This window comes from Salvelinus fontinalis, chromosome 32, assembly GCF_029448725.1.
Source record: "Salvelinus fontinalis isolate EN_2023a chromosome 32, ASM2944872v1, whole genome shotgun sequence".
Lineage (NCBI taxonomy): Eukaryota > Metazoa > Chordata > Actinopteri > Salmoniformes > Salmonidae > Salvelinus > Salvelinus fontinalis.
In genome coordinates, this window is record NC_074696.1 from 25,375,999 (window position 1) to 25,402,585 (window position 26,587).

General features: G+C 43.6%; 1 protein-coding gene across 5 annotated transcripts in view; it reads left to right on the top strand.

The window, feature by feature from the left end:
• Positions 1 to 26,587, top strand: part of LOC129830971 (CUB and sushi domain-containing protein 3-like) — a 759,188-nt gene that overhangs the window by 654,203 nt on the left and 78,398 nt on the right. For 3 of the 5 annotated variants that reach the window (XM_055893871.1, XM_055893869.1, XM_055893873.1), the window contains exons 49-54: positions 1,989 to 2,177; positions 4,659 to 4,844; positions 5,412 to 5,606; positions 7,628 to 7,801; positions 10,092 to 10,265; positions 25,330 to 25,515. In XM_055893871.1, the coding sequence (XP_055749846.1) occupies positions 1,989 to 2,177; positions 4,659 to 4,844; positions 5,412 to 5,606; positions 7,628 to 7,801; positions 10,092 to 10,265; positions 25,330 to 25,515 (1,104 nt within the window). The remainder of the gene's footprint in view (positions 1 to 1,988; positions 2,178 to 4,658; positions 4,845 to 5,411; positions 5,607 to 7,627; positions 7,802 to 10,091; positions 10,266 to 25,329; positions 25,516 to 26,587) is intronic. The other 2 variants (XM_055893870.1, XM_055893872.1) reach the window with 1 other exon arrangement.

Here is a 26,587-nt window from a genome sequence, read left to right on the forward strand (position 1 = left end):
CTCTGTCTCAGAGCCCATTTCTTTCTATATCTCCCTCGCTCTCTTTCTTTTCCTCTCTCTCTTTCTTTTCCTCTCCCTCTCTCTCTTCCTCTTTCTCCCTCTCTCTCTTCCTCTTTCTCCCTCTCTCTTTTTCTCTCTCTCTCTCTCTCCCTCTCTCTTTTTCTCTCTCTCTCTCTCTCTCTCTCTCTCTCTCTCTCTCTCTCTCTCTCTCTCTCTCTCTCTCTCTCTCTCTCTCTCTCTCTCTCTCTCTCTCTCTCTCTCTCTCTCTCTCCTCTCTCTCTCTCTCTCTCTCTCTCTCTCTCTCTCTCTCTCTCTCTCTCTCTCTCTCTCTCTCTCTCTCTCTCTCTCTCTCTCTCTCTGTCTCTCTTCCTCTCTCCCTCTCTCTGTCAGCATTCTTTGCCTCTTCTATAATCTTCCTCAGTGAGATAATATGACAGAGTTGCTTTCTGCTCTGCATTCAATATGTTTACATTTCCATACTACGTACTAGGCAGGTAGCCTAGCGGTTAGAGTGTGGGGCCAAAAACCTGAGCCGACAAGGTGAAAAATGTGTCTGTGCCCATGAGCAAGGTACGTAGCCCTAATTTGCTCCAGGGGTGACGTACTACTATGGCTGCCCTGTAAAACAACTAATTTCACTGCACCTATCTTTTTATGTGCTACCCCTTACCATTGTTCACACACAATCAGACCAGTGCTTTTTAACTGTAGTTTAAATATGTATCTGAATGAATAAGGCATATACCTGAAAGTCAGAACTTGCTCTGTGAACTAGAATTGACACTCCCGGATGTGGGTTGACTTTGCCCTTCTACTGTAGTTATGAAAGTGACAAGTTGAGGTACATTCTTGGCCTTGTTATTCAGACTGCTCAGTTGAAGGAAATCAGAATGATTCAGAGCACTTTATAGTGCATTTAGATGGTGATCAAATGGAGAAGAGATATCACATGTTAGCTGGTGAACTCTTAATGTTTTTAAAGTTAGCCATTCTTTCCTTGTTGCTAGGTTAGTACTAGCCTGGATACCAGTCTGTTTGTGCCATCCTTTTCATGCAAAAGCAAGGAGTGGCATGATGGCACAAATGGACTGGTACCCAGGATAGATCAAAACAGTATGTAAAGCAGAACGATAAAACATGTTTTTAACAAAAACAACACAGAGGGTAAAATGGAGGTCAGGAGGCTTTTTCTCACGAGGAGAAACTCTCTCCTTTTAGTCTTCCAGGACATAGGACACCAACACACCTAGAATTAACCCTGTGTTGTGCTGACTTTGTAATTACTGTATGTACGTGTATGCTGAGTGTGGTGTGTGTCTCACGCCTGCCCACTGATTTGGTGTGACACAGTCCCCATCCCCATCTTCCTGTTCGTGCAGGGCTCAGGGCCAAGTGTCAACGCAGGAAGAAGCTGCACAGCATGCTTTTACATAACTACACTGAACTGAACTGTGAGAAGTGTTTAAACGTGTTAATGCCAGAAAGAATGATATTGATGTAATGGTATGTTATACATACATGTTATACATTGTACATACTGTACATATACTGCATATGTGTGGGGAAATTACAGTATATAAAGCATTTACAAATGAATGCCTATGTAGCCTCACTGGTAGGCTATATATCAAGTAAAAACATTCACCCACATTTAGTTGAAATAATATGAAGATTATATGTGTTGTTACTCATGAGTAACAGTAGAAGTTAGTAGCTAGTTATAGTCAGAGCCTTATAGCTGTAGGTATTACAGGAATACAGCTCTGGTTATAACCACCAGGGTACTGTACTAGTGAGTTGACCTGTGTGTGTTTGTGTGTGTTATTGTTTGTCTCCCTCTTTCTGCCTCCCTCCCCTGCTCCCTCTCTCTATCCCCCTCTCCCTCTCTCCCTCTCTCCCTCTCTCTCTTTCTCTCTCCCTCCCTCTCTCCCTCTACCCCCTCCCTCCCTCCCCCCACTCTCTCTCTCTTTCTCTTTCCCCCCCTCCAGCCCTGTACTGCAGCACCCCAGACTCGCCCCTACAGGGGTCCATCAGTAGCCAGACGGGTGGTCACCTCAACAGCCTAGTCCGCTGGGCCTGTGACCGGGGCTACCGCCTCATAGGGAACAGTACGGCCGTGTGCAAGAGGAACTCCTACGGATACTTTGACTGGGACTCCACCGTACCCGCCTGCCAAGGTGAGATCTTGGCCCATATTGACAAAGGGTCTCAGACTAGGAGTGCTGATCTAGGATTAGTTTTGCCTTTTAAGATCATAATGAATAAGATTAGATGGACAGTAGAGACCTGATCCTAGATTCTACATGTTACTATATTACAATTTTCTAGGAATCCTGTTGTATGTACTTAGTGTATCACATGGATTTAAATATCTATAATAATTACTAACACTTATCTACCCCGACCTAGCTTTTTCTACATGAAATGTCAAACAAATTTAACACATGAAAAGAGCCAAAATAGCAATACATTTCTCCATCAATGTCTTTAAAATTGTCACCAACTGGAGTTTACTCACGTCAGTCTCAACTCTCATTCTGGAAAAGCTATTTTCAGAGGCTTTTTACCTGTTACAAGCCAGGTTTTAACAGGAAAACCCAGCATTCTAAAGCTCCACTCAGTGATTTAATATGATTTGATGCATGCCACCTTACTGTCAGGCGCCACAGGCTGGAGTGACACTAACGTGCAGTGACACACATAATATGACTACATAAACTTCAGAAGTGTGTCAGAGTACTTCACCCTAAAATGAGACAACCGGGAGGCATTGTTCACCATCATCTAAGAGCACTGGTCCAGGAAATTAGATAATGAGGGTCTTACGATGTTCATATTAGGAAAATCTCAGCAGGACTTTTTCATCTTGATATGTTCTCACATGGACACCATGTGGTCTTAATGACGATGTTTTTACACTGACAAGAAGTGCAAATGTCTGACAGTGGATCTACTGTATATTCAAATATCGCAATTGTATTTATTAATTGCTATTGTATGTAAGATTTTTGCAATGTAAGACAATTATCCATTGCGTGCATATTATGCATCGTGACTGATGGTAACCTTCGGGTGCATCCCAAATAGCACCATTTTCCCTGTATACCGCACTACTTTTGACCAAAGCCCTATTGCCTTGGTTTAAAAAATAGTGCACTATAAAGGCCAAGGAATAGGCTATTATTTGAGATGCAGCCTACATCTTATTCCAAACTGATTGGAAAGAAAAAAACCGAGAGGAAATATAAGGATGGTTCTAATCATATTCTGCTAGCTCTTGGGTATGCTAAAATCTTAGATTTAAAAATGATTTCATGTTTTTTGGATGTAGGATTGAGACTTGCCAGAAAATATAGCAGAGAGAAACAGAATAGTTTCACACTTTCCTGAGCTGAGAACACACACACACACACACACACACACACACACACACACACACACACACACACACACACACACACACACACACACACACACACACACACACACAGCATGTATATAATCCTCTCTTTGTGCTCACTTACTCTTACACTTTATAGTGATATTTAACTCCAGCTTTTCCCACTACAATAGACCTATTGTTAAAACAGGAGGAAACACCCACCTCATTCAGAATGACTCCTGACATTTACAGCCACATGTCCTGGTTTGTTTGTGTGTTTGAAAGAAAGTTAACACTCACACCACAAAGCCCATCTTGATTTGGTGCTGGCAGTCACCGCCCAAAAATCAACACTGTAGAAAAACTAAAATAACTCCTGCACACATAATTCCACCTCTGCTTGACGGGGACTTGTGTGAAGAGGTGGAATTATTATTTGAGTTGTTTTACCTTCTTTGTATGTTTGCTCATAACAGTATCTTGGTTTTGGTTTCTTTATCTCGGTCACTGCATGTGTTTTTCTCTCTCTCTCTCTGAGCAAAGACTACATTCTGTGAGAATCTTTTTGTAAATCAGATGAAAAAAGATTGAGTGGGCACTACCTTGTCAGTACATCGTCAGTGTGAATTGAGTGAGCAGTGTGTTATTGTGTGGAAGTTGTCTCAGTGCATCAATGCTCATTGCCCTCTGTGTGTTAGAAGAATGAACAGGAACAGACTATTTTTCATTATATGGTTTCTGTATGTTAGAGAGTCAATATTCCTCACAGTACTGTCTGTCTGTCTGTCTGTCTGTCTGTCTGTCTGTCTGTCTGTCTGTCTGTCTGTCTGTCTGTCTGTCTGTCATTCGTGGTACAGTCAGTGGGTCTATAAGTGAGTAGTGTGAAAGGTCAATAGGCATGACTAGTGTTAATGTCTGTCTTGTCATCAGCAGATCTTTGTGTGTGTTGAAATGGTGTGTGTGTGTGTGTATCTCTTTGCTGTTGTGTACTGTTGGTAGGTGTGTATGTGAGATTGAGTGTGTTATTTGAGTGCTCTGTATGTGTGAGTTGGAGTGTATTTCTGTGTGTGAGACTGATCTGAGTCTGTAGTCTGTGTATTACACTGATTATGTAGTGAGTATGTAGTGTATCTCTGTGTGTGAGACTGATTTGATTGCGTAACATGATAACCCTGCGTCTCACCCCCTGGGTTTTATAAGCGCTGACGCTCCTCTCTTCCTCTCCTCCTCTCCCCTCCTTCTCCCCTGGTCCCCCCCCCCCCCCCCCCCCCGGCAGCGGTGTCCTGCGGGGTGCCCAAGGCGCCGGTGAACGGAGGAGTGCTGACGGTGGACTACTCGGTGGGCACGCGCGTGACCTACTTCTGCAATGACGGCTACCGCCTGTCCTCCAAAGAGCTGACCAGCGCCGTCTGCCAGCCGGATGGCACCTGGAGCAACCACAACAAGATCCCCCGTTGCTCAGGTGGGATAGGAGGCTAGTGGGGGAGCATGTATGAGGGTGTGAGTGCCCGATGCCCAGGCAGGTACAGTTAGGATAGGAGGCAAGTCCAGCAGCGGAGACAGGTGAAGCAGAGGAAGAGAGAGTGTGTGTGTGCGTGCGTGCGTGCGTGTGTGTGTGTGTGTGTGCTTTCACCTCATGGCTCCTCAGGAGGGCAATTACATCCCTCTTAAAATCAGTTCCCCCCTCGAAGGCAATCCCTCACTTATTTATGAATGGACTAGTCAGTATTTTGTTATTGCCCATTAAAATGCCTGTTAAACGTGCCTGGCTGCCTCACAAAGCAGCGCAAATGGAGGTCAACAGATTACAGAGAGAAGAAAACCTTTTAATGTTCCATCCTCTTCACCTCAATAATATAGTGCTGTGTGAGAACAGATTTTCAGATGAAATATCTTAATATCTTCGGATTTTAAGTCTGCTAAAATATTAAAATGTTTTTTGGTTTAAATGATGTGTTAACTATTCTTTTGTGTGCGGGTGCGTGTGTGTGTGTATGTGCATGCGTGTGTATGTGTTTCTGTGTAACAGTGGTGGTGTGTCCAAGCATTGGCTCCTTCTCTCTGGAGCACGGGAGGTGGAGGATCGTGAACGGCTCCCACTATGAGTACAGGACCAAGATTATCTTCAGCTGTGACCCGGGCTACTACCGCCTAGGCCCCGCCCACATCCAGTGTACGGCCAATGGCGTGTGGAGTTGGAGGAACGAAAGGCCTCACTGCCAGAGTGAGTATAGGGCGGCCATTTTCTTTTTTCCAATCTGGGACTTTTTACACCATCTCCATGTCAGAAGCATATTGTGTTTAGGTTGTGTTTAGGCTGTTACAGTGTGCCTTAGCCGTATTGTATGTTTATGTAATGATTATCATTTTGACAGCCATTTTTCATGAGTAGCAGGTATGCCTGGAGTGTTGATGTAGGAGTAGCAGGTATGCCTGGAGTGTGGATGTAGGAGTAGCAGGTATGCCTGGAGTGTGGATGTAGGAGTAGCAGGTATGCCTGGAGTGTGGATGTATGAGTAGCAGGTATGCCTGGAGTGTGGATATAGGAGTAGCAGGTATGCCTGGAGTGTGGATGTAGGAGTAGCAGGTATGCCTAGCGTGTGGTTGTAGGAGAAGCAGGTATGCCTGGAGTGTGGATGTAAGAGTAGCAGGTATGCCTGGAGTGTGCATGTAGGAGGAGCAGGTATTCCTGGAGTATGGTTGTAGGAGTAGCAGGTATGCCTGGAGTGTGGTTGTAGGAGTAGCAGGTATGCCTGGAGTGTGGATGTAGGAGTAGCAGGTATGCCTGGAGTGTGGATGTAGGAGTAGCAGGTATGCCTGGAGTGTGGATGTAGGAGTAGCAGGTATGCCTGGAGTGTGCATGTAGGAGGAGCAGGTATTCCTGGAGTATGGTTGTAGGAGTAGCAGGTATGCCTGGAGTGTGGTTGTAGGAGTAGCAGGTATGCCTGGGGTGTGGATGTAGTAGTAGCAGGTAGGAGTATCAGGTATGACTGGAGTGTGGATGTTGGTGGGAATAATAAATAGACCACATTGATTCTTCTGGTATAAAAAAAAAAACACCTCTAACCTCCCTTTACCTTCCCCTCCTCCTCTTCTTTCCACTTCTCCCTTCCTCTCCACTCCTCCTCTCTCCCCTCATTTCCTCCCATCTTGAGGATCCCAAAAACAAAATAATATGACTCCCCTTCGGAGCTTGTGAATTCAAATAGACTTTATCACAAAAGTATGAAAGCCGAGCAGGCCCATGGACCAACTGAACTTTCCAGTCTCAGTACTCTGCTTTTATACAGTTTTACCCTTACATAACATAGTCATTCCACTTTTATGTAAATTATTAATACCCTTTAGCCCTGGCCACCCTTATCTTGTTGCCTTGCTTAGTTTCTATTATTTTATTGGCTCAGACATTAGGTCATAGATTCTATTGGTGACGTGACTTTGCAATGACACAAAAATAAACAGACATGCACACTCCTACTGCAGGAGTATGTCTGATGGTGCCTAGAACTGATTAACTAATGTTCCTGTCCAGGTCTTCACAAGTTCAGGCTGATATTGTCTATGTATGATCTAACCCATGTGCATGTCAGTAGCCTTCACAAGATCAGATATGGCCCAGACCAGTCAAGTCTGTGTTGGTCTACCTTGCCACATCCACATGGATTCTGCTTATGTTCTATTTTTACATGTCTAATGGTTAACTCGATGTTGATCCAGCTTTGTACATTCACATGGGTTCAGCCTTCATTCTGCTTACACATGTCTAATAATTAACCCCATATTGATTCTGTTTCACTACTTCTGGGAAAACAGTATAGATACTGGAAAATCACCAAAGCATTGGAATTCTCCTACAATATCTCTCAGGTATTTGTTAATGACATTGGTCTGTCAGCTGGCTGATATCGTTCAGGTATTTGTTAATGACATTGGTCTGTCAGCTGGCTGATATCGTTCAGGTATTTGTTAATGACATTGATCTGTCAGCTGGCTGATATTGTTCAGGTATTTGTTAATGACATTGGTCTGTCAGCTGGCTGATATCGTTCAGGTATTTGTTAATGACATTGATCTGTCAGCTGGCTGATATGTCTCAGCTGTTTAATGCCATTGGTCTGTCAGCTGGCTGATATGTCTCAGCTGTTTAATGCCATTGGTCTGTCAGCTGGCTGATATGTCTCAGCTATTTAATGCCATTGGTCTGTCAGCTAGCTGATGATGCCTTTGTTATTGTCTGTGCCACAGTAATTTCCTGCGGGGACCTCCCTGGCCCGCCCAATGGGAAGAAGATTGGTACGCAGATGACCTTTGGGGCGACCGCCATCTTCATGTGCGACGCAGGGTTCATGCTGGTGGGCTCGACTGTGAGAGAATGCCTCTCCTCTGGACTGTGGAGTGGACAGGAGACCCGCTGCTTGGGTAAAATGACCAATTCATTCCCAACATTTCTGTTGTCTGTCTGTGTTTGTGTGAAACAACCAAGACAACATTCTCCAGACGCTGTGTTGCCTGTGAAATGTAGGCTATCTTTTGCCCCAAGAATGTTTCTGTTGGTGTGGAGTTATTTTGGTCATCACCCTCTAATGAACATATGTTTATTGTGGTAAATAGCTTGACTGTCTAACTTCTCTGTGTGCTGGTGCCAAGTCTGTGGAAGCAGGGAGAAGTGTCTATTTTGGGCTTCTTTATTTTCTCTAAAACAAGTCTGTGTACAGAAAATACTGTATTTCTGCGACCTGTGTGTTTAAATGAAATCTGTCTGTCTGTCTGTCTGTCTGTCTCTGTCTGTCTCTGTCTGTCTGTCTGTCTGTCTGTCTCTGTCTGTCTGTCTGTCTCTGTCTGTCTCTCTGTCTGTCTGTCTGTACCCTCTCCAGAACATGACTATTCAGTACAGTACAAGACTTCTCTCAACAACACAAACATTTCAATTTAAGGGCGTTATTGGCATGGGAAACATATGTTAACATTGCCAAAGCAAGTGAAGTAGATAATAAACAAAAGTGAAATAAACAATAAAAATAAACAGTAAACATTACACTCACAGAAGTTCCAAAAGTATAAAGACATTTAAAATGTCATTATGTCTAAATACAGTGTTGTAACGATGTGCTAATAGTTCAAGTACAAAAGGGAAAATATTTTAAAAAATATATGGGTTGTATTTACAATGGTGTTTTTCACTGGTTGCACTTATCTTGTGACAACAGGTCACAAATCTTGCTGCTGTGATGGCACTGGTATTTCACCCAGTAGATATGCATTTATCAAAATGTGGTTTGTTTTTTATTATTATTATTATTTATTTGTGGATCTGTGCAATCTGAGGGATATATGTGCTTCTAATATGGTCATACATTTGACAGGAGGTTAGGAAGTGCATCTCAATTCCCATCTAATTTTGTGGGCAATGTGCACATAGCCTGTCTTCTCTTGAGAGCCAGGTCTGCCTACTGAGGCCTTTCTCAATAGCAAGGTTATGCTCACGGAGTCTGTACATAGTCAAAGCTTTCCTTAAGTTTGGGTCAGTCACAGTGGTCAGGTATTCTGCCACTGTGTACTCTCTGTTTAGGGCCAGATAGCATTCTACTGTAGTTTGCTCTGTTATTTGTTAATTACTTGACACATTGGAAATAAGTATATTTTTGTTTTCTCATCATTTGATTGGGTCTAATTGTGTTGCTGTCCTGGGGCTCTGTGTGGTCTGTTTGTGTTTGTGACAGAGCTCCAGGACCAGCTTGCTTAGGGGACTCTTCTCCCTGTTCATCTCTCTGTAGGTGATGGCTTTGTTATAGAAGGTTTGGGAATCGCTTCCTTTTAGGTGGTTGTAGAATTGAACTGCTCCTTTTTTGGATTTGGATAATTAGTGGGTATCAGCCTAATTCTGCTCTGCATGCATTATTTGGTCTTTTACGTTGTACACAGGGGATATGTTTGCAGAATTCTGCATGCAGAGTCTCAATCTGGTGTTTGTCCCATTATGTGAATTCTTGATTGGTGAGCGGACCCCAGACCTCACAACCATAAAGGGCAATGAGTTCTATAACTGATTCAAGTATTTTTAGCCAGATCCTAATTGGTATGTCGGATTTTATGTTCCTTTTGATGGCATAGAATGCCCTTCTTGCCTTGTCTCTCAGATTATTCACAGCTTTGTGGCGCTGATGTTTACCTGTGGCGCTGATGTTTAGGCCGAGGTATGTATAGTTTTTTGTGTGCTCTAGGGTAACAGTGTCAAGGTGGAATTTGTATTTGTGGTCCTGGCAACTGGACCTTTTTTGGAACACCATTATTTTTGCCTTACTGAGATTTACTGTCAGGGCCCAGGTCTGTGTATGTGCAGAAGATCTAGGTGCTGCTGTAGGCCCTCCTTGGTTGGTGACAGAAGCACCAGATCATCAGCAAACAGTAGACATTTGACTTCAGATTCTAGTAGGGTGAGGCCGGGTGCTGCAGATTGTTCTATTGCCCTCGCCATTTTGCTTATATATATGTTGAAGAGGGTGAGGCTTAAGCTGCAGCCCTGTCTCACCCCACGGCCCTGTGGAAAGAAATGTGTTTGTTTTTTGCCTCTCTCTGAGAGTAGTTTCTTGACCTCTCTAGCTGCTATGTGTCTGTTTCAGTGAAAACACCATCTCTCTCTCCCCCCTTCTATGTCTCTCCCTCTCCCTTTTCCTCTCTCTTAACTTTTTCCCTTTGTGTTTCTCTCCAGCGGGCCACTGTGGTATTCCAGAGACCATAGTGAATGGTCAGGTGATTGGGGAGAACTTTGGCTACAGGGAGACGGTGGTGTACCAGTGCATCCCAGGCTTCCGCCTCATCGGCTCCTCGGTGCGGATCTGCCTGCAGGACCACAACTGGTCTGGACAGCTGCCTTCCTGCGTGTGTGAGTGTCCTTCTCTCGCTCTCTGTTTTTCTCTCTTTGTTTTTCTCTTTATCTCTCTGTCTCTTTATATCTATTTGTTTCCCTGTATGTATTTCACACTTTATATCTCTCTTCATCTCTCAAGTTCTCTCACTTTTGTCGCACACCAACCACCTCTCAAGTGCTTTGAGGAACTGCCTCAGAATATCTCCAGTCTCAGTACCCATCCCACCTTTCAATACTTTTTTTTATCAGTTTTCCAATTAAGTCTTATAAGTAGTTGATTACTGAAGTCTGGATCACTTTGTGTGGTTAATGAGTTGACGAATAATACTGTTTTAGAGTGTTAAGGGAAATAGAGAGTTGAAGTTGAGTGTGGACCTGCGTCATTACACTGACGATTCGAGTGCCCCTTCAGAGAGCTCCCTCAGGTCACAAAGATCCCTGGAATTTAAAGCATTCTCATCGTTCTCTGGCCGTTTTCATCTCAATATCAAATCATTTCTGGGTAACAATTAAGTACGTTACTGTGATTGTTTTAAATTAAAATGGTCAAAAATAAACAAAAATAGCTTATTAGCAAAGAACAATTTCTCAAACAAGAATTGTACTAGGACTGTCTTGGAGTAATCTGAGTGGGGAGGGGAAACTGAAAACTGTCTGTTATTGTCAGAGAGATTTTAAACTCTCTTTCTTATTGGTCTATTAACTAATTTACCACCTGGTGATTTTTTAAATTTTTAATTTAACATATTGTAGATTACAATTATTATATATTGTAGATTATTCCATGCGTCTGGTGCACAAGAAGAGACGGCAGTCTTGTCTAATACTTTGAATGTCCTGGGTACTTTTAGTAGCAGCCACCTAGCAAACCGGGTATGGTACCTGCTGGGGGTGAAGGAGACCAGAATACAGCGGTAAAGTGGGAGTTTACCCAAAAGGGCTTTGTAGATGAACACGTACAAATGTATCTTTCTGCGCATATAAAGTGAGGTCCAACCTACCATTTGGTACAATGTGCAATGGTGGGTGAGTGACTTGGCATTTGTAATAAAGCTCAAGGATGCATGATAAACAAAGTCCGGTCTCTGTAAGACGAAGGAGGCTGCATGATAAACAAAGTCCGGTCTCTGTAAGTCGAAGGAGGCTGCATGCATATACAACAAGTCACCATAATCAATTACAGAGAGAAAAGTGGCCTGAACAAGATTCTTTCTAGCCATAAGCGGGAAGCGAGCCTTATTACGAAAATAAAACCCAATTTTAAGATCATTTAGAGTTCCATGGTCAACCTGATTATGCCTCTCACCTATGACTCTCATCAACAAAGACAGTTATTTATTTTGTTGTGTTTTATAGCTAATCATGACCGAATTATGTAGATTTCATAGAAGATATTTGTCATATAGGGTTGGTGGATGAACCACATGTCATAGTTACAGTATATAGCAATAGATTAAACCATATAGTTTAAAAAAAGTATTATTATTTATTTATTTTTAACATTTACCTCTTTTTCTCCCCAATTTCGTGATATCCAATTGGTAGTTACAGTCTTGTCCCATTGCTGCAACTCCTTTACGGACTCGGGAGAGGCGAAGGTCGAGAGCCATGCATCCTCTGAAACACGACCCTGCCACACTGCTCGCTTAATCCAGAAGCCAGCCGCACCAATGTGTCGGAGGAAACACCGTCCAACTGGCGACCGAGGTCAGCCTGCAGGCGCCCGACCCACCACAAAGAGTTGCTAGAGCGCGATGGGACAAGGAAATCCCGGCCAGCCAAACCCTCCCCTAACCAAGACGGCGCTGGGCCAATTGTGCTCCGCCTCATGGGTCTCCCGGTCACGGCCGGCTGTGACACAGCCTGGGAGCTTTAAAAACAATATGTTTCTATATTCTGTTATCAAGCCATATTGCCAAAAACAATATGTTTCCTATAGGCTGTAAGCAAACCATGTATGGTCCGATAACATTGTCTCTCTCTCTCTCTCTCTCCGGTAGTAACCATGGTGATGATGAACCGTGTTTTTATGAAGACAATATGCTGCGTAAAGCTAGCAGCACTTTAAACAGAAATAGCTACTGGAGACATAAGAGTGTCAGGGCCATTTTCCTACTGAAATGGTAGTGGCCTTACCACCTCAACTGGCTATCACAAAGACTAGGCCTCTGGCTCACTGATGAACCATGCATCTAGGCCAACACTTCTTTATGGAAAATATGATAATATTCACTCCCTTGGGTGAGGTGTGTGTGTGTGTGTGCGTGTGCATGTGTGTGTGTGTGTGTGTGTGTGTGTGTGTGTGTGTGTGTGTGTGTGTGTGTGTGTGTGTGTGTGTGTGTGTGTGTGTGTGTGTGTGTGTGTGTGTGTGTGTGTGTGTGTGTGTGTGTGTGTGTGTGTGTGTGTGTGTGTGTGTGTGTGTGTGTGTGTGAGATATCTGTAGATGTGAGGTTGAGCTCAGTTATTTTAACGTGCAATGATGAGGTTTTAAATTCCGGTTATAGACGGTGCTCAATAGAAGGGGAAATTGCTTCTGTGCAAAGAGAAACAAATTACATTTCTAATTATGCAAATGTACTGCGGTTGTTTTCCGCGAGAGAGAGGTGAGAAGGAGACAGAAGTGAGGAATCACTTTTTACAGACACTGAGACCTCCTCAGGTTATCCCTCATAGGCTTTGTGGTCCATGGGCTAGCCCATCTTTAGCTCAGTGGGCTGGTCTGAATTGTTTCATTTTTTTGCAAAGAATTATCATTATTTGGCTAATAATGAAGGCCTCAAGGAAAATAAATGTTTAGTGTGTTAGAAATGCCGGGCCGACATCTGGTCCCTGTCAGTCCGTGAGAGAATCTTCTAGACCTCAGTGCAGACAGAGGTGGATCTCACCTTATTTCCTGCTGCTTCAAGTTATGTTTGAACTTCTATGACATACACGAGACAGAGACTTTATATCCTACTTATCGTGCGATGCCTACAACGTTAAAACAGTGAAGAATATTAACGCATAAACATTTATTTTCACTGACAAATCACATCAATAAAAGTAAATGCAACATTGTTAATCCGGGTTCATAAAAAACATGTATTGTCTGCAGTAGGGTAGAGAAGGCATGTCTGGGGTGGAATGAAGCTTAGTAGTTAACTGTACAAGGCTGGGCTGTGAGTTCAGACTGAGGTGACTGTACTCTGCCAGGCTGGCTGACAGAGGAAAGACCGGAAAGGATTACTGTTATCTAGTCCCCAAAATAGTGGAAAGAAGGTGGAAGTAATCTGCCGTGTCTACTAACTGCCTGTGTGCTCCTACACACGTCAAAACATGCCATGAGTAAGCACAGTGGGGCTGGGGATTTTCACGATGTCACACACAGATTGACACACAGACGCCACACACACACCCCTGCTGTTACACACACACTTTCAATATCAGCAGCTTACTAGGGCACACACACTTGGAGTTAGGGCCTTCACACTGCAACACTCACACACTCACTTCCAAACCAACACGCGTTCACTCACCCATAGACTCAGCCCTGTAACACACTGACTTCCAGACCATCACGCGTTCACTCACCCATAGACTCAGCCCCGTAACACACTGACTTCCAGACCAACACGCGTTCACTCACCCATAGACTCAGCCCCGTAACACACTGACTTCCAGACCAACACGCGTTCACTCACCCATAGACTCAGCCCCCTAACACACTGACTTCCAGACCAACACGCGATCACTCACCCATAGACTCAGCCACGTAACACACTGACTTCCAGACCAACACGCGTTCACTCACCCATAGACTCAGCCCGGTAACATACTGACTTCCAGACCAACACGCGTTCACTCACCCATAGACTCAGCCCCGTAACACACTGACTTCCAGACCAACACGCGTTCACTCACCCATAGACTCAGCCCCGTAACACACTGACTTCCAGACCAACACGCGTTCACTCACCCATAGACTCAGCCCCCTAACACACTGACTTCCAGACCAACACGCGATCACTCACCCATAGACTCAGCCACGTAACACACTGACTTCCAGACCAACACGCGTTCACTCACCCATAGACTCAGCCCCGTAACACACTGACTTCCAGACCAACACGCGTTCACTCACCCATAGACTCAGCCCCGTAATACACTGACTTCCAGACCAACACGCGTTCACTCACCCATAGACTCAGCTCCGTAACACACTGACTTCCAGACCAACACGCGATCACTCACCCATAGACTCACTCCCCTAACACACTGACTTCCAGACCAACACGCGATCACTCACCCATAGACTCAGCCCCGTAACACACTGACTTCCAGACCAACATGCGTTCACTCACCCATAGACTCAGCCCCATAACACACTGACTTCCAGACCAACACGCGTTCACTCACCCATAGACTCAGCCACGTAACACACTGACTTCCAGACCAACACGCGTTCACTCACCCATAGACTCAGCCCGGTAACATACTGACTTCCAGACCAACACGCGTTCACTCACCCATAGACTCAGCCCGGTAACATACTGACTTCCAGACCAACACGCGTTCACTCACCCATAGACTCAGCCCCGTAACACACTGACTTCCAGACCAACACGCGTTCACTCACCCATAGACTCAGCCCCGTAACACACTGACTTCCAGACCAACACGCGTTCACTCACCCATAGACTCAGCCCCGTAACACACTGACTTCCAGACCAACACGCGATCACTCACCCATAGACTCACTCCCCGTAACACACTGACTTCCAGACCAACACGCGATCACTCACCCATAGACTCAGCCCCGTAACACACTGACTTCCAGACCAACACGCGTTCACTCACCCATAGACTCAGCCCCATAACACACTGACTTCCAGACCAACACGCGTTCACTCACCCATAGACTCAGCCCCCTAACACACTGACTTCCAGACCAACACGCGTTCACTCACCCATAGACTCAGCCCCGTAACACACTGACTTCCAGACCAACACGCGTTCACTCACCCATAGACTCAGCCCCGTAACACACTGACTTCCAGACCAGCGCGCGTTCACTCACCCATAGACTCAGCCCCGTAACACACTGACTTCCAAACCAACACGCGTTCACTCACCCATAGACTCAGCCCCGTAACACACTGACTTCCAGACCAACACGCGTTCACTCACCCATAGACTCAGCCCCCTAACACACTGACTTCCAGAACAACACGCGTTCACTCACCCAGAGACTCAGCCCTGTAACACACTGACTTCCAGACCATCACGCGTTCACTCACCCATAGACTCAGCCCCGTAACACACTGACTTCCAGACCAACACGCGTTCACTCACCCATAGACTCAGCCCCGTAACACACTGACTTCCAGACCAACACGCGTTCACTCACCCATAGACTCAGCCCCTTAACACACTGACTTCCAGACCAACACGCGATCACTCACCCATAGACTCAGCCACGTACCACACTGACTTCCAGACCAACACGCGTTCACTCACCCATTGACTCAGCCCGGTAACATACTGACTTCCAGACCAACACGCGTTCACTCACCCATAGACTCAGCCCCGTAACACACTGACTTCCAGACCAACACGCGTTCACTCACCCATAGACTCAGCCCCGTAACACACTGACTTCCAGACCAACACGCGTTCACTCACCCATAGACTCAGCCCCGTAACACACTGACTTCCAGACCAACACGCGATCACTCACCCATAGACTCACTCCCCTAACACACTGACTTCCAGACCAACACGCGATCACTCACCCATAGACTCAGCCCCGTAACACACTGACTTCCAGACCAACACGCGTTCACTCACCCATAGACTCAGCCCCCTAACACACTGACTTCCAGACCAACACGCAATCACTCACCCATAGACTCAGCCCCGTAACACTGACTTCCAGACCAACACGCGATCACTCACACATAGACTCAGCCCCGTAACACACTGACTTCCAGACCAACACGCCATCGCTCACCCATAGACTCAGCCCCGTAACACACTGACTTCCAGACCAACACGCGATCACTCACCCATAGACTCAGCCCCCTAACAAGCTCCCAGTCTTACTCTCTGGGCTTTAGACTCCCCCCCCTCTCTCTCTCAATTCAATTTCAATTTAAGGGCGTTATTGGCATGGGAAACATATGTTAACAATGCCAAAGCAAGTGAAGTAGATAATAAACAAAAGTGAAATAAACAATAAAAATTAACAGTAAACATTACACTCACAGATGTTCCAAAATAATAAAGACATTTCAAATGTCATATTATGTCTATATACAGTGTTGTAACAATGTGCAAATAGTTAAAGTACAAAAGGGAAAATAAATTAACATAAATATGGGTTGTCTTTACAATGGTGTTTGTTCTTCACAGGTTGCCCTTTTCTTGTGGCAACAGGTCACAAATCTTGCTGCTGTGATGGCACACTGGTATTTCACCCAGGAGATATGGGAGTTTATCAAAATTGGGTTTGTTTTTGAGTTCTTTGCGGATCCGTGTAATCTGAGGGAAATATGTGCCTCCAAAATGGTCATACATTTGGCAGGAGGTTAGAAAGTGCAGCTCAAGCCTCCCGACTGGTGCAGTGGTCTAAGGCACATATTTCCCTCAGATTACACAGATCCACAAAGAACTCAAAAACAAACCCAATTTTGATAAACTCCCATATCTACTGGGTGAAATACCAGTGTGCCATCACAGCAGCAAGATTTGTGACCTGTTGCCACAAGAAAAGGGCAACCTGTGAAGGACAAACACCATTGTAAAGACAACCCATATTTATGTTTATTTATTTTCCCTTTTGTACTTGAACTATTTGCACATTGTTACAACACTGTATATAGACATAATATGACATTTGAAATGTCTTTATTATTCTGTACCACTAGAGATCCTGGTTCGAGTCCAGACTCTGTTGCAGCCGGCCGGGACCAGGATATCCGTGGGGTGGCGCACAATTGGCCCAGCGTCGTCCGGGTTAGGGGAGGGTTTGGCATGCAGGGATGTTTTTGTCCCATCGCGCACTAGCGACTCCTGTGGCGAGCCGGGCGCAATGCACTCTGACACGGTCTCCAGGTGTACAGTGTTTCCTCTGACACATTGGTGCGGCTGGCTTCCGTATTAAGAGGGTGTTGTGTCAAGAAGCAGTGCAGCATGGCTGGGTTGTGTTTCGGAGGACGCACAGCTCTCGACTTTCGCCTCTCCCGAGTCCGTACGGGAGTTGCAACAATGGGACGAGACTGTAACTACCAATTGGATACCCCGAAATTGGGGAGAAAAAGGGAGTGCAGCTCAGTTTCCAACCACTTTTTGTGGGCAGTGTGCACCTAGCCTGTCTTCTCTTGAGAGCCAGGTCTGACTACTGCGGCCTTTCTCAATAGCAAGGCTATGCTTACTGAGTCTGTACATAGTCTAAGCTTTCCTTAAGTTTGGGTCAGTCACAGTGGACAGGTATTCTGCCACTGTGTACTCTCTGTTTAGGGCCAAATAACATTCCAGTTTGCTCAGTTTTTTTGTAATTTTTTTCCCAATGTGTCAAGTAATTATTTTTTGTTTTCTCATGATTTTGTTGGATCTAATTGTGTTGCTGTCCTGGGGCTCTGTGGGGCCTGTTTGTGTTTGTGAACAGAGCCCCAGGACCAGCTTGCTTGGGGGACTCTTCTCCCTGTTCATCTCTCTGTAGGTGATGGCTTTGTTATAGAAGGTTTGGGAATCGCTTCCTTTTAGGTGGTTGTAGAATTGAACTGCTATTTAATGGATTTTGATAATTAGCGGGTACCGGCCTAATTCTGCTCTGCATGCATTATTTGATCCTAATTAGTATGTTGAATTTTATATTCCTTTTGATGGCATAGAATGCCTTTCTTGCCTTGTCTCTCAGCTCATTCACAGCTGATGCTCAGGCCAAGGTATGTATAGTTTTTTGAGTGTTCAAGGGCAACGGTGTCAAGATGGAATTTGTATTTGTGGTCCTGGCGGCTGGATTTTTTTTGGAACACCATTATTTTTGTATTACTGAGATTTACTGTGATGGCCCAGGTCTGACAGAATCTGTGCAGAAGATCTACTGTAGGTGCTGCTGTTGGCCATCCTCGGTTGGTGACAGAAGCACCAGATCATCAGCAAACAATAGACATTTGATTTCAGATTCTAGTAGGGTGAGGCCGGGTGCTGCAGACTGTTCTAGTGCCCTCGCCAATTCTTTGATATATACAGTTGAAGTCGGAAGTTTACATACAACTTAGCCAAATACATTTAAACTCAGTTTTCACAATTCCTGACATTTAATCCTAGTAAAAATTCCCTGTCTTAGGTCAGTCAGGATCACCATTTTATTTTAAGAATGTGAAATGTCAGAAGAGTAGAAGAGAGAATGATTAATTTCAGCTTTTATTTCTTTCATCACATTCCCAGTGGCTCAGAAGTTTACATACACTCCATTAGTATTTGGTAGCATTGCCTTTAAATTGTTTAACTTAGGTCAAATGTCTCAGGTAGCCTTCCACAAGCTTCCCACAATAAGTTGGGTGACTTTTTGCCCATTCCTCCTGACAGAGCTGGTGTAACTGAGTCAGGTTTGTAGGCCTCCTTGCTCACACAAGCTTTTTCAGTTCTGCCCACAAAGTTTCTACAGGGTTGAGGTCAGGGCTTTGTAAAGCAACTCCAACGCCTTGACTTTGTTGTCCTTAAGCCATTTTGCCAAAACTTTGGAAGTATGCTTGCGGTCATTGTCCATTTGGAAGACCCATTTGCGACCAAGCTTTAACTTCCTGACTGATGTCTTGAGATGTTGCTTCAATATATCTACATAATTTTCCTTCCTCATGTTGCCATCTATTTTGTGAAGTGCACCAGTCCCTCCTGCAGCAAAGCACCCCCACAACATGATGCTGCCACCCCCTTGCTTCACGGTTAGGATGGTGTTCTTCTGCTTGCAAGCCTCCCCCTTTTTCCTCCAAACATAACGATGGTCATTATGGTCAAACAATTCTATTTTTGTTTCATCAGACCAGAGGACATTTCTCCAAAAAGTACGATCTTTGTCCTCATGTGCAGTTGTTAACCGTAGTCTGGATTTTTTATGGCGGTTTTGGAGCAGTGGCTTCTTCCTTGCTGAGCGGCCTTTCAGGTTATGTCGATATAGGACTCGTTTTACTGTGGATATAGATACTTTTGTAGCTGTTTCCTCCAGCATCTTCACAAGGTCCTTTGCTGTTCTGGGATTGATTTGTACCTTTCACACTAAAGTACGTTCATCTCTAGGAGACAGAACGCGTCTCCTTCCTGAGCGGTATGACAGCTGCGTGGTCCCATGGTGTTTATACTTGCGTACTATTGTTTGTACAGATGAACATGGCACCTTCAGGCATTTGGAAATTGCTCCCAAGGATGAACCAGACTTGTGGAGGTCTACAATTTTTTTTCTGAGGTCTTGGCTGATTTTTTTGGATTTTCCCATGATGTCAAGCAAAGAGGCACTGAGTTTGAAGGTAGGCCTTGAAATACATCCACAGGTACACCTCCAATTGACTCAAATGATGTCAATTAGCCTATCAGAAGCTTCTAAAGCCATGACATCATTTTCTGGAATTTTCCAAGCTGTTTAAAGGCACAGTCAACTTAGTATATGTAAACTTCTGAACCACTGGAATTGTGATACAGTGAATTATAAGTGAAATAATCTGTCTGTAAACAATTATAGGAAAAATCACTTGTATCATGCACAAAGTAGATGTCCTAACCGACTTGCCAAAACTATAGTTTGTTAACAAGAAATGTGTGGAGTGGTTGAAAAATGAGTTTTAATGACTCCAACCTAAGTGTATGTAAACTTCCAACTTCAACTGTATATGTTGAAGAGGGTGGGACTTATGCTGCATCCCTGTCTCACCCCATGGCCCTGTGGAGAGAAATGTGTATTTTTTGCCAATTTTATCCGCACACTTGTTGTTTGTGTACATGGATTTTATAACGTCTCTCTCTATCCCTATCCCTCTGCCTCTCTTTCTCTCTTTCTCTCTGTCCCTCTGTGTATCTCTGTCCCATCCTCTTGTCTCTCTCTCTGGCTCAATCTCTGGTCTATTATCTAATTTCATAAGTCCCAGGCTCCAACTCACTGATAAAGTCCCACAGTCAGGCCCTCTTACAGTATCCCACTTAGACTAATGGCCCATAGCCCCATTCATAGGCCCATAACAACTAGTTTCTCCCCTTCCAGGATCCATGCCTCCAAGACAGGATGAGAAAGGCCTCCCGATGCCTCCCAGAGCTATAGAGAGGATCACTATGAGCACTATGCCATCACTTCTGCATCGCTCGGCAAATGCCTGCAATTGAGCACAACTAATGTGGTTTGGGCCATTGGCATGAAAATGGCCGCCATCCATTGGATTAGCGATTCAGATGAGCTGCCAGACGGCCATTGAGTTTAGACCAGAGGGATCTGATGGGGAATGACACTATTTAGGGCAATAGTCCAGGATGGGGCAATAAAACAGCTCTTTGCCGTTTGTTTTCCTGAATATCAGTTTCAGAGGTGACTGAGACCATAAAAACAGAATGAGACACTCAAAATGTCCACCAGTCTACCCATGATGGCGTCATTGACTTGAATGGGGAGGCCTGTTCTATTCATTCTAGTTCTGTGATTGAGACATCCTGGCTGAACACGTGATAGTCTAGCCCCTAACCTATTGATAACCGAGCCACACAGCTCTATTGCAGATCTTATTGGAAGCCTACTGTTTTGTCCAGTCTATTGCACAGTAAGTGAATGTGAGCTGAGGCTGCGTTCAAGCTCCACTGGTTTCTTTTTGGTTTCAATTCCCTGTTCAAGGTCTGACTATGCTATTTCTATGGTCTCAAACTCAATAGGTGTATTTTTGCAGTGAACAAATGAGCACCCAGTGGACTATTACCTGGTGGATTATAAATCAAAAGTGACCTTACCTGTTATCCATTACATATGAATCAATATGTAATTTCAATGTTACCCTTTTATACAGTACATTAGATACAGTAAGAATCACTATGTAATGTCAATGTTACCCTTTTATACAGTACATTAGATACAGTAAGAATCACTATGTAATGTCAATGTTACCCTTTTATACAGTACATTAGATACAGTAGGAATCAATATGGAATTTCAATTTCAATGTAAATTCTCTCTCTCTATTTCTCTGTCTCTCTCTCTCTCTTTCTGTTTTTCTCTGTCTTACTCTCCCTCTACCCCCTCTCCTTCGCTCTCTCCCTCTTTCAATTCAATTCATTTCAATGTAAGGGCTTCATTGGCATGGGAACCATATGTTTACATTGCCAAGCAAATTAAATAGATAATAAACAAAAGTGAAATAAACAATAAAACATATTTTACATTAAACAATACACTCACAAAAGTTCCAAAAGAATAAAGACATTTCAAATGCATATTATGTGCAAATAGTTAAAGTACAAAGGGGAAAATAAATACAGTTGAAGTTGGAAGTTTACATACACCTTAGCCAAATACATTTAAACTCAGTTTTCCACAATTCCTGACATTTAATCCAAGTAAAAATTCCCTGTTTTAGGTCAGTCAGGATAACCACTTTATTTTAACCTCTACTTCCACACAATCCCGGATCCGGGAGCACCCCCATCAGTAAAAAAGCTGACTAGCATAGCCTAGCATAGCGTCACAAGTAAATACTAGCTTCTAAATATTATTAAATCACAAGTCCAAGACACCAGATGAAAGATACACATCTTGTGAATCCAGCCATCATTTCTGATTTTTTAAATGGTTTACAGGGAAGACACAATATGTAAATCTATTAGCTAACCACGTTAGCAAAAGACACAAGTTTTTTTACTCCACTATTTTTTTCCTGCATAGGTATCTATCACAAATTCGACCAAATAAAGATATAAATAGCCACTAACCAAGAAACAACTTCATCAGATGACAGTCTGATAACATATTTATTGTATAGCATATGTTTTGCTAGAAAAATGTGCATATTTCAGGTATAAATCATAGTTTACCATTGCAGCCACCATCACAACTCTCACCAAAGCAACTAGAATAACTACAGAGACCATCGTGTATTACCTAAATACTCATCATAAAACATTTCTGAAAAATACACAGCGTACAGCAAATGAAAGACAAAGATCTTGTGAATCCAGCCAATATTTCACATTTTCTAAGTGTTTTACAGCGAAAACACAATATAGCTTACTACAATAGCAAACCACACAACAGCATTGATTCAAGCCAAAAATAGCGATAACGTATAAACCAGCAAAATATATTAATTTTTTTACTGACCTGCTCAGAATTCTTCAGATGACAGTCCTATAACATCATATTACACAATACATATAGAGTTTGTTCGAAAATGTGCATATTTAGCGGCACAAATCGTGGTTATACAATGAGAAAAGTAGCCAAGCTGCCAACAAAATGTCGGGAGAAATCTTGGGAGAGGCACCTATTCTAATCGATAACTAATCATAAACTTGACTAAAAAATACAGGTTGGACAGCAAATGAAAGATACATTAGTTCTTAATGCAATCGCTGTGTTACATTTTTAAAATTAACGTTACTACAACATACAGCGTGCGTTAAAGCGAGACCGCACTGAAATTAATGGCGGATTATGCATTTTACATTTTTCAACAGAACAACGAATTAACAGCATAAATAGTTCTTACTTTTTGATGTGCTTCCATCAGAATCTTGGGAAAGTTGTCCTTTGTCCAAAATAATCGTTGCTCGGTTGTAGAATGTAGTCTTCAACGTTGCAATTAGCAGTAAACATTAGTCATGTGGGACAGACATACCCAACCCCCTAGAACGTAACACAAATAAATTCCCGAAAATCGCAATATACTGACATAAACTGATATAACTCGGTTTAAAATAACAACATTATGATGTCTTTAACAGCTATATCGAATAAAAACAGAGCCGGATATATCTAAGAGCTATAACCGGAGCTTTCTAGTACGACATGCCAAGGTCCTTCCTGCGTCAGAGCGAAGAGAACAAAGACCGGACCCTTCGTTCCCAAGCCATTTATAACCTCTCAGATCTGCCTAGAGACTGCATTTCAAATCTCACTATTCGCTGACATCCAGGGGAAGGCGTATGCAGTGCATCTCAACCAATAGAAGACAGGCAAATTAATAAACTGACCTGGGAACAGCTTGCAGAATTCAGCATTCTCACATCCACATAGGAAAAAGGCTCTAACTCGAGTTCTGTTTTACTCACAGATATAATTCAAACGGTTTTAGAAACTAGAGAGTGTTTTCTATCCAATAGTAATAATAATATGCATATTGTACGAGCAAGAATTGAGTACGAGGCAGTTTAATTTGGGAACGAAATTATTACAAAGTGCAAACAGCACCCCCTATTGAGAAGAGGTTTTAAGAATGTGAAATGTCAGAATAATAGAAGAGAGAATTATTTATTTCAGCTTTTATTTCTTTCATCACATTCCCAGTGGCTCAGAAGTTCACATACACTCAATTAGTATTTGGTAGCATTGCCTTTAAAATTTTTAACTTGGGTCAAACGTTTCGGGTAGCCTTCCACAAGCTTTTCACAATAAATTGGGTGAATTTTGGCCCATTATTCCTGACAGAGCTGGTGTAACGGAGTCATTTTTGTAGGTCTCCTTGCTCGCACATGCTTTTTCAGTTCTGCACACACATTTTCTATAGGATTGAGGTCAGGGCTTTGTGATGGCCACTCCAGTACCTTTGCTTTGTTGTCCTTATGCCATTTTGCCACAACTTTGGAAGTGTGCTTGGGGTCATTGTCCATTTGGAAGACCCATTTGCGACCAAGCTTTAAATCCTAACTGATGTCTTGAGATGTTGCTTCAATATATCTACATAATTTTCCATACTTGTGATGCCATCTATTTTGTGAAGAGCATCAGTCCCTCCTGCAGCAAAGCACAACATGATGCTGCCACCCCCGTGCTTCACGGTTCAGATGGTGTTCTTTGGCTTGCAAGCCTCCCCCTTTTTCCTCCAAACATAACGATGGTCATTATGGCCAAACAATTCTATTTTTGTTTCATCTGACCAGAGGACATTTCTCCAAAAAGTACAATCTTTGTCCCCATGTGCAGTTGTAAACCGTAGTCTGGCTTTTTTATGGCGGTTTTGGAGCAGTGGCTTCTTCCTTGCTGAGCGGCCTTTCAGGTTATGTTGATATAGGACTCGTTTTACTGTGGATATAGATACGTTTGTACCTGTTTCCTCCAGCATCTTCACAAGGTCCTTTGCTGTTGTTCTGGGATTGATTTGCACTTTTTACACCAAAGTACGTTCCTCTGTAGGAGACAGAACGCGTCTCCTTCCTGAGCGGTATGACAGCTGCGTGGTCCCATGGTGTTTATACTTGCGTACTATTGTTTGTACAGATGAACATGGTACCTTCAGGCATTTGAAAATTGCTCCCAAGGATGAATCAGACTTGTGGAGGTCTACAAATGTTTTTATGAGGTCTTGGCTGATTTATTTTGATTTTCCCATGATGTCAAGCAAAGAGGCACTGAGTTTGAAGGTAGGCCTTGAAATACATCCACAGGTACACCTCCAATTGACAAAATGATGTCAATTAGCCTATCAGAAGCTTCTAAAGCCATGACATCATTTTCTGGAATTTTCAAAGCTGTTTAAAGGCACATTCAACTTAGTGTATGTAAACTTCTGACCCACTGGAATTGTGATACAATGAATTATAAGTGAAATAATCTGTCGGTATGCACAAAGTAGATGTTCCAACCGACTTGCCTAAACTATAGTTTGTTAACAAGAAATTTGTGGAGTGGTTGAAAAATGAGTTTTAATGACTACAACCTAAGTGTATGTAAACTTCCGACTTCAACTGTAAACATAAATATGGGTTGTATTTACAATGGTGTTTGTTCTTCACTGGTTGCCCTTTTCTTGTGGCAACAGAACCTCCTTTCTCTATCTATCCCCCCTCTCTCGCCCTCTCTTTCCAGGGCTCATTTGAAAATAATCTTGTAATTTCTCTCTCTCTCTCCCCCCAGCTATCAGCTGTGGACACCCGGGCAGCCCTATCTACGGGCGGACCATTGGTAACGGCTTCAACCTGAACGACGTGGTGAGCTTCTCCTGCAACATGGGCTACGTGATGGAGGGGCCCTCAAGGGCCCAGTGCCAGGCCACGCGCCAGTGGAGCCAGCCACCACCAACGTGTAAAGGTGGGGAAAAAAGTTAAGTCTTCTATTCACACGGAGTATGCTTGCCTGATCACTGCAGTGCACTCTGGGTAAGATGGGGAAAAAGGAGGAATCTTGGTTTGTAGTGGGCTTGTAATCAATCAGGTAGCAGCACCACAGCAGGACAACGGCCTCTGTGTAGGGTGAATGGTTGCTCTGTGTGAATTGTGGTTGTGGTGAATTAGGGTCATAGCCAACACGGCCTCTTGAACATCAGTAGATATGATTGTGGTGGTATCAATGACCTCTATAGGGTGTATCAATGGTTGTGTTGACCCCATGCATGACACTGTGATTTTGCGACCTTGTGTTTGATGTGTTATTAATGTATAATATAATATTCAGAATATGTTGAAGGGGTGTGGGGTGATTATCTGAAAACCATCTGGTTGTTCCTTTATATAGGAGTCTTCCCCTGAGGAAACCAGAGGCTAAGTCCAGGTCAGACTGCTATTGGACAAGCCCTGAAGTAACCAGAGGCTAAGTCCAGGGTCAGACTGCTATTGGACAAGCCCTGAAGTAACCAGAGGCTAAGTCCAGGGTCAGACTGCTATTGGACAAGCCCTGAAGTAACCAGAGGCTAAGTCCATGGTCAGACTGCTATTGTACAAGCCCTGAGGAAACCAGAGGCTAAGTCCAGGGTCAGAATGTTTTTGGACAAGCCCTGAGGTAACCAGAAACTATGTCCAGGGTCAGAATGCTATTGGACAAGCCCTGCATATCGAACAAACTAGAATCAATTACATTATATCTGATTGGACTATTTTGGTAAGAGGAAATATAACGGCCACATTGTGTTGGCCTTTGTTGATACCAGTAAATCTATCTTGCAGGTTCTTGAAATTCGTAATAAGCCATTGTGCCATGTACTTGCTTGAGATGTGGACACTTATCTATTTTGTATATATTTTTATTATCATTCCTTTTTATCATGCATTAAGATTATGCATTAAGATCAATGGAAGATTGGCGCGAAAATTCCGTTTCATGTTAGGATTTGGCCCTATATGAGTGACTGCAGAAGGTCAAGCGTGTGGTAAGTGTTGGAATGAGTTGATCCCTTCCA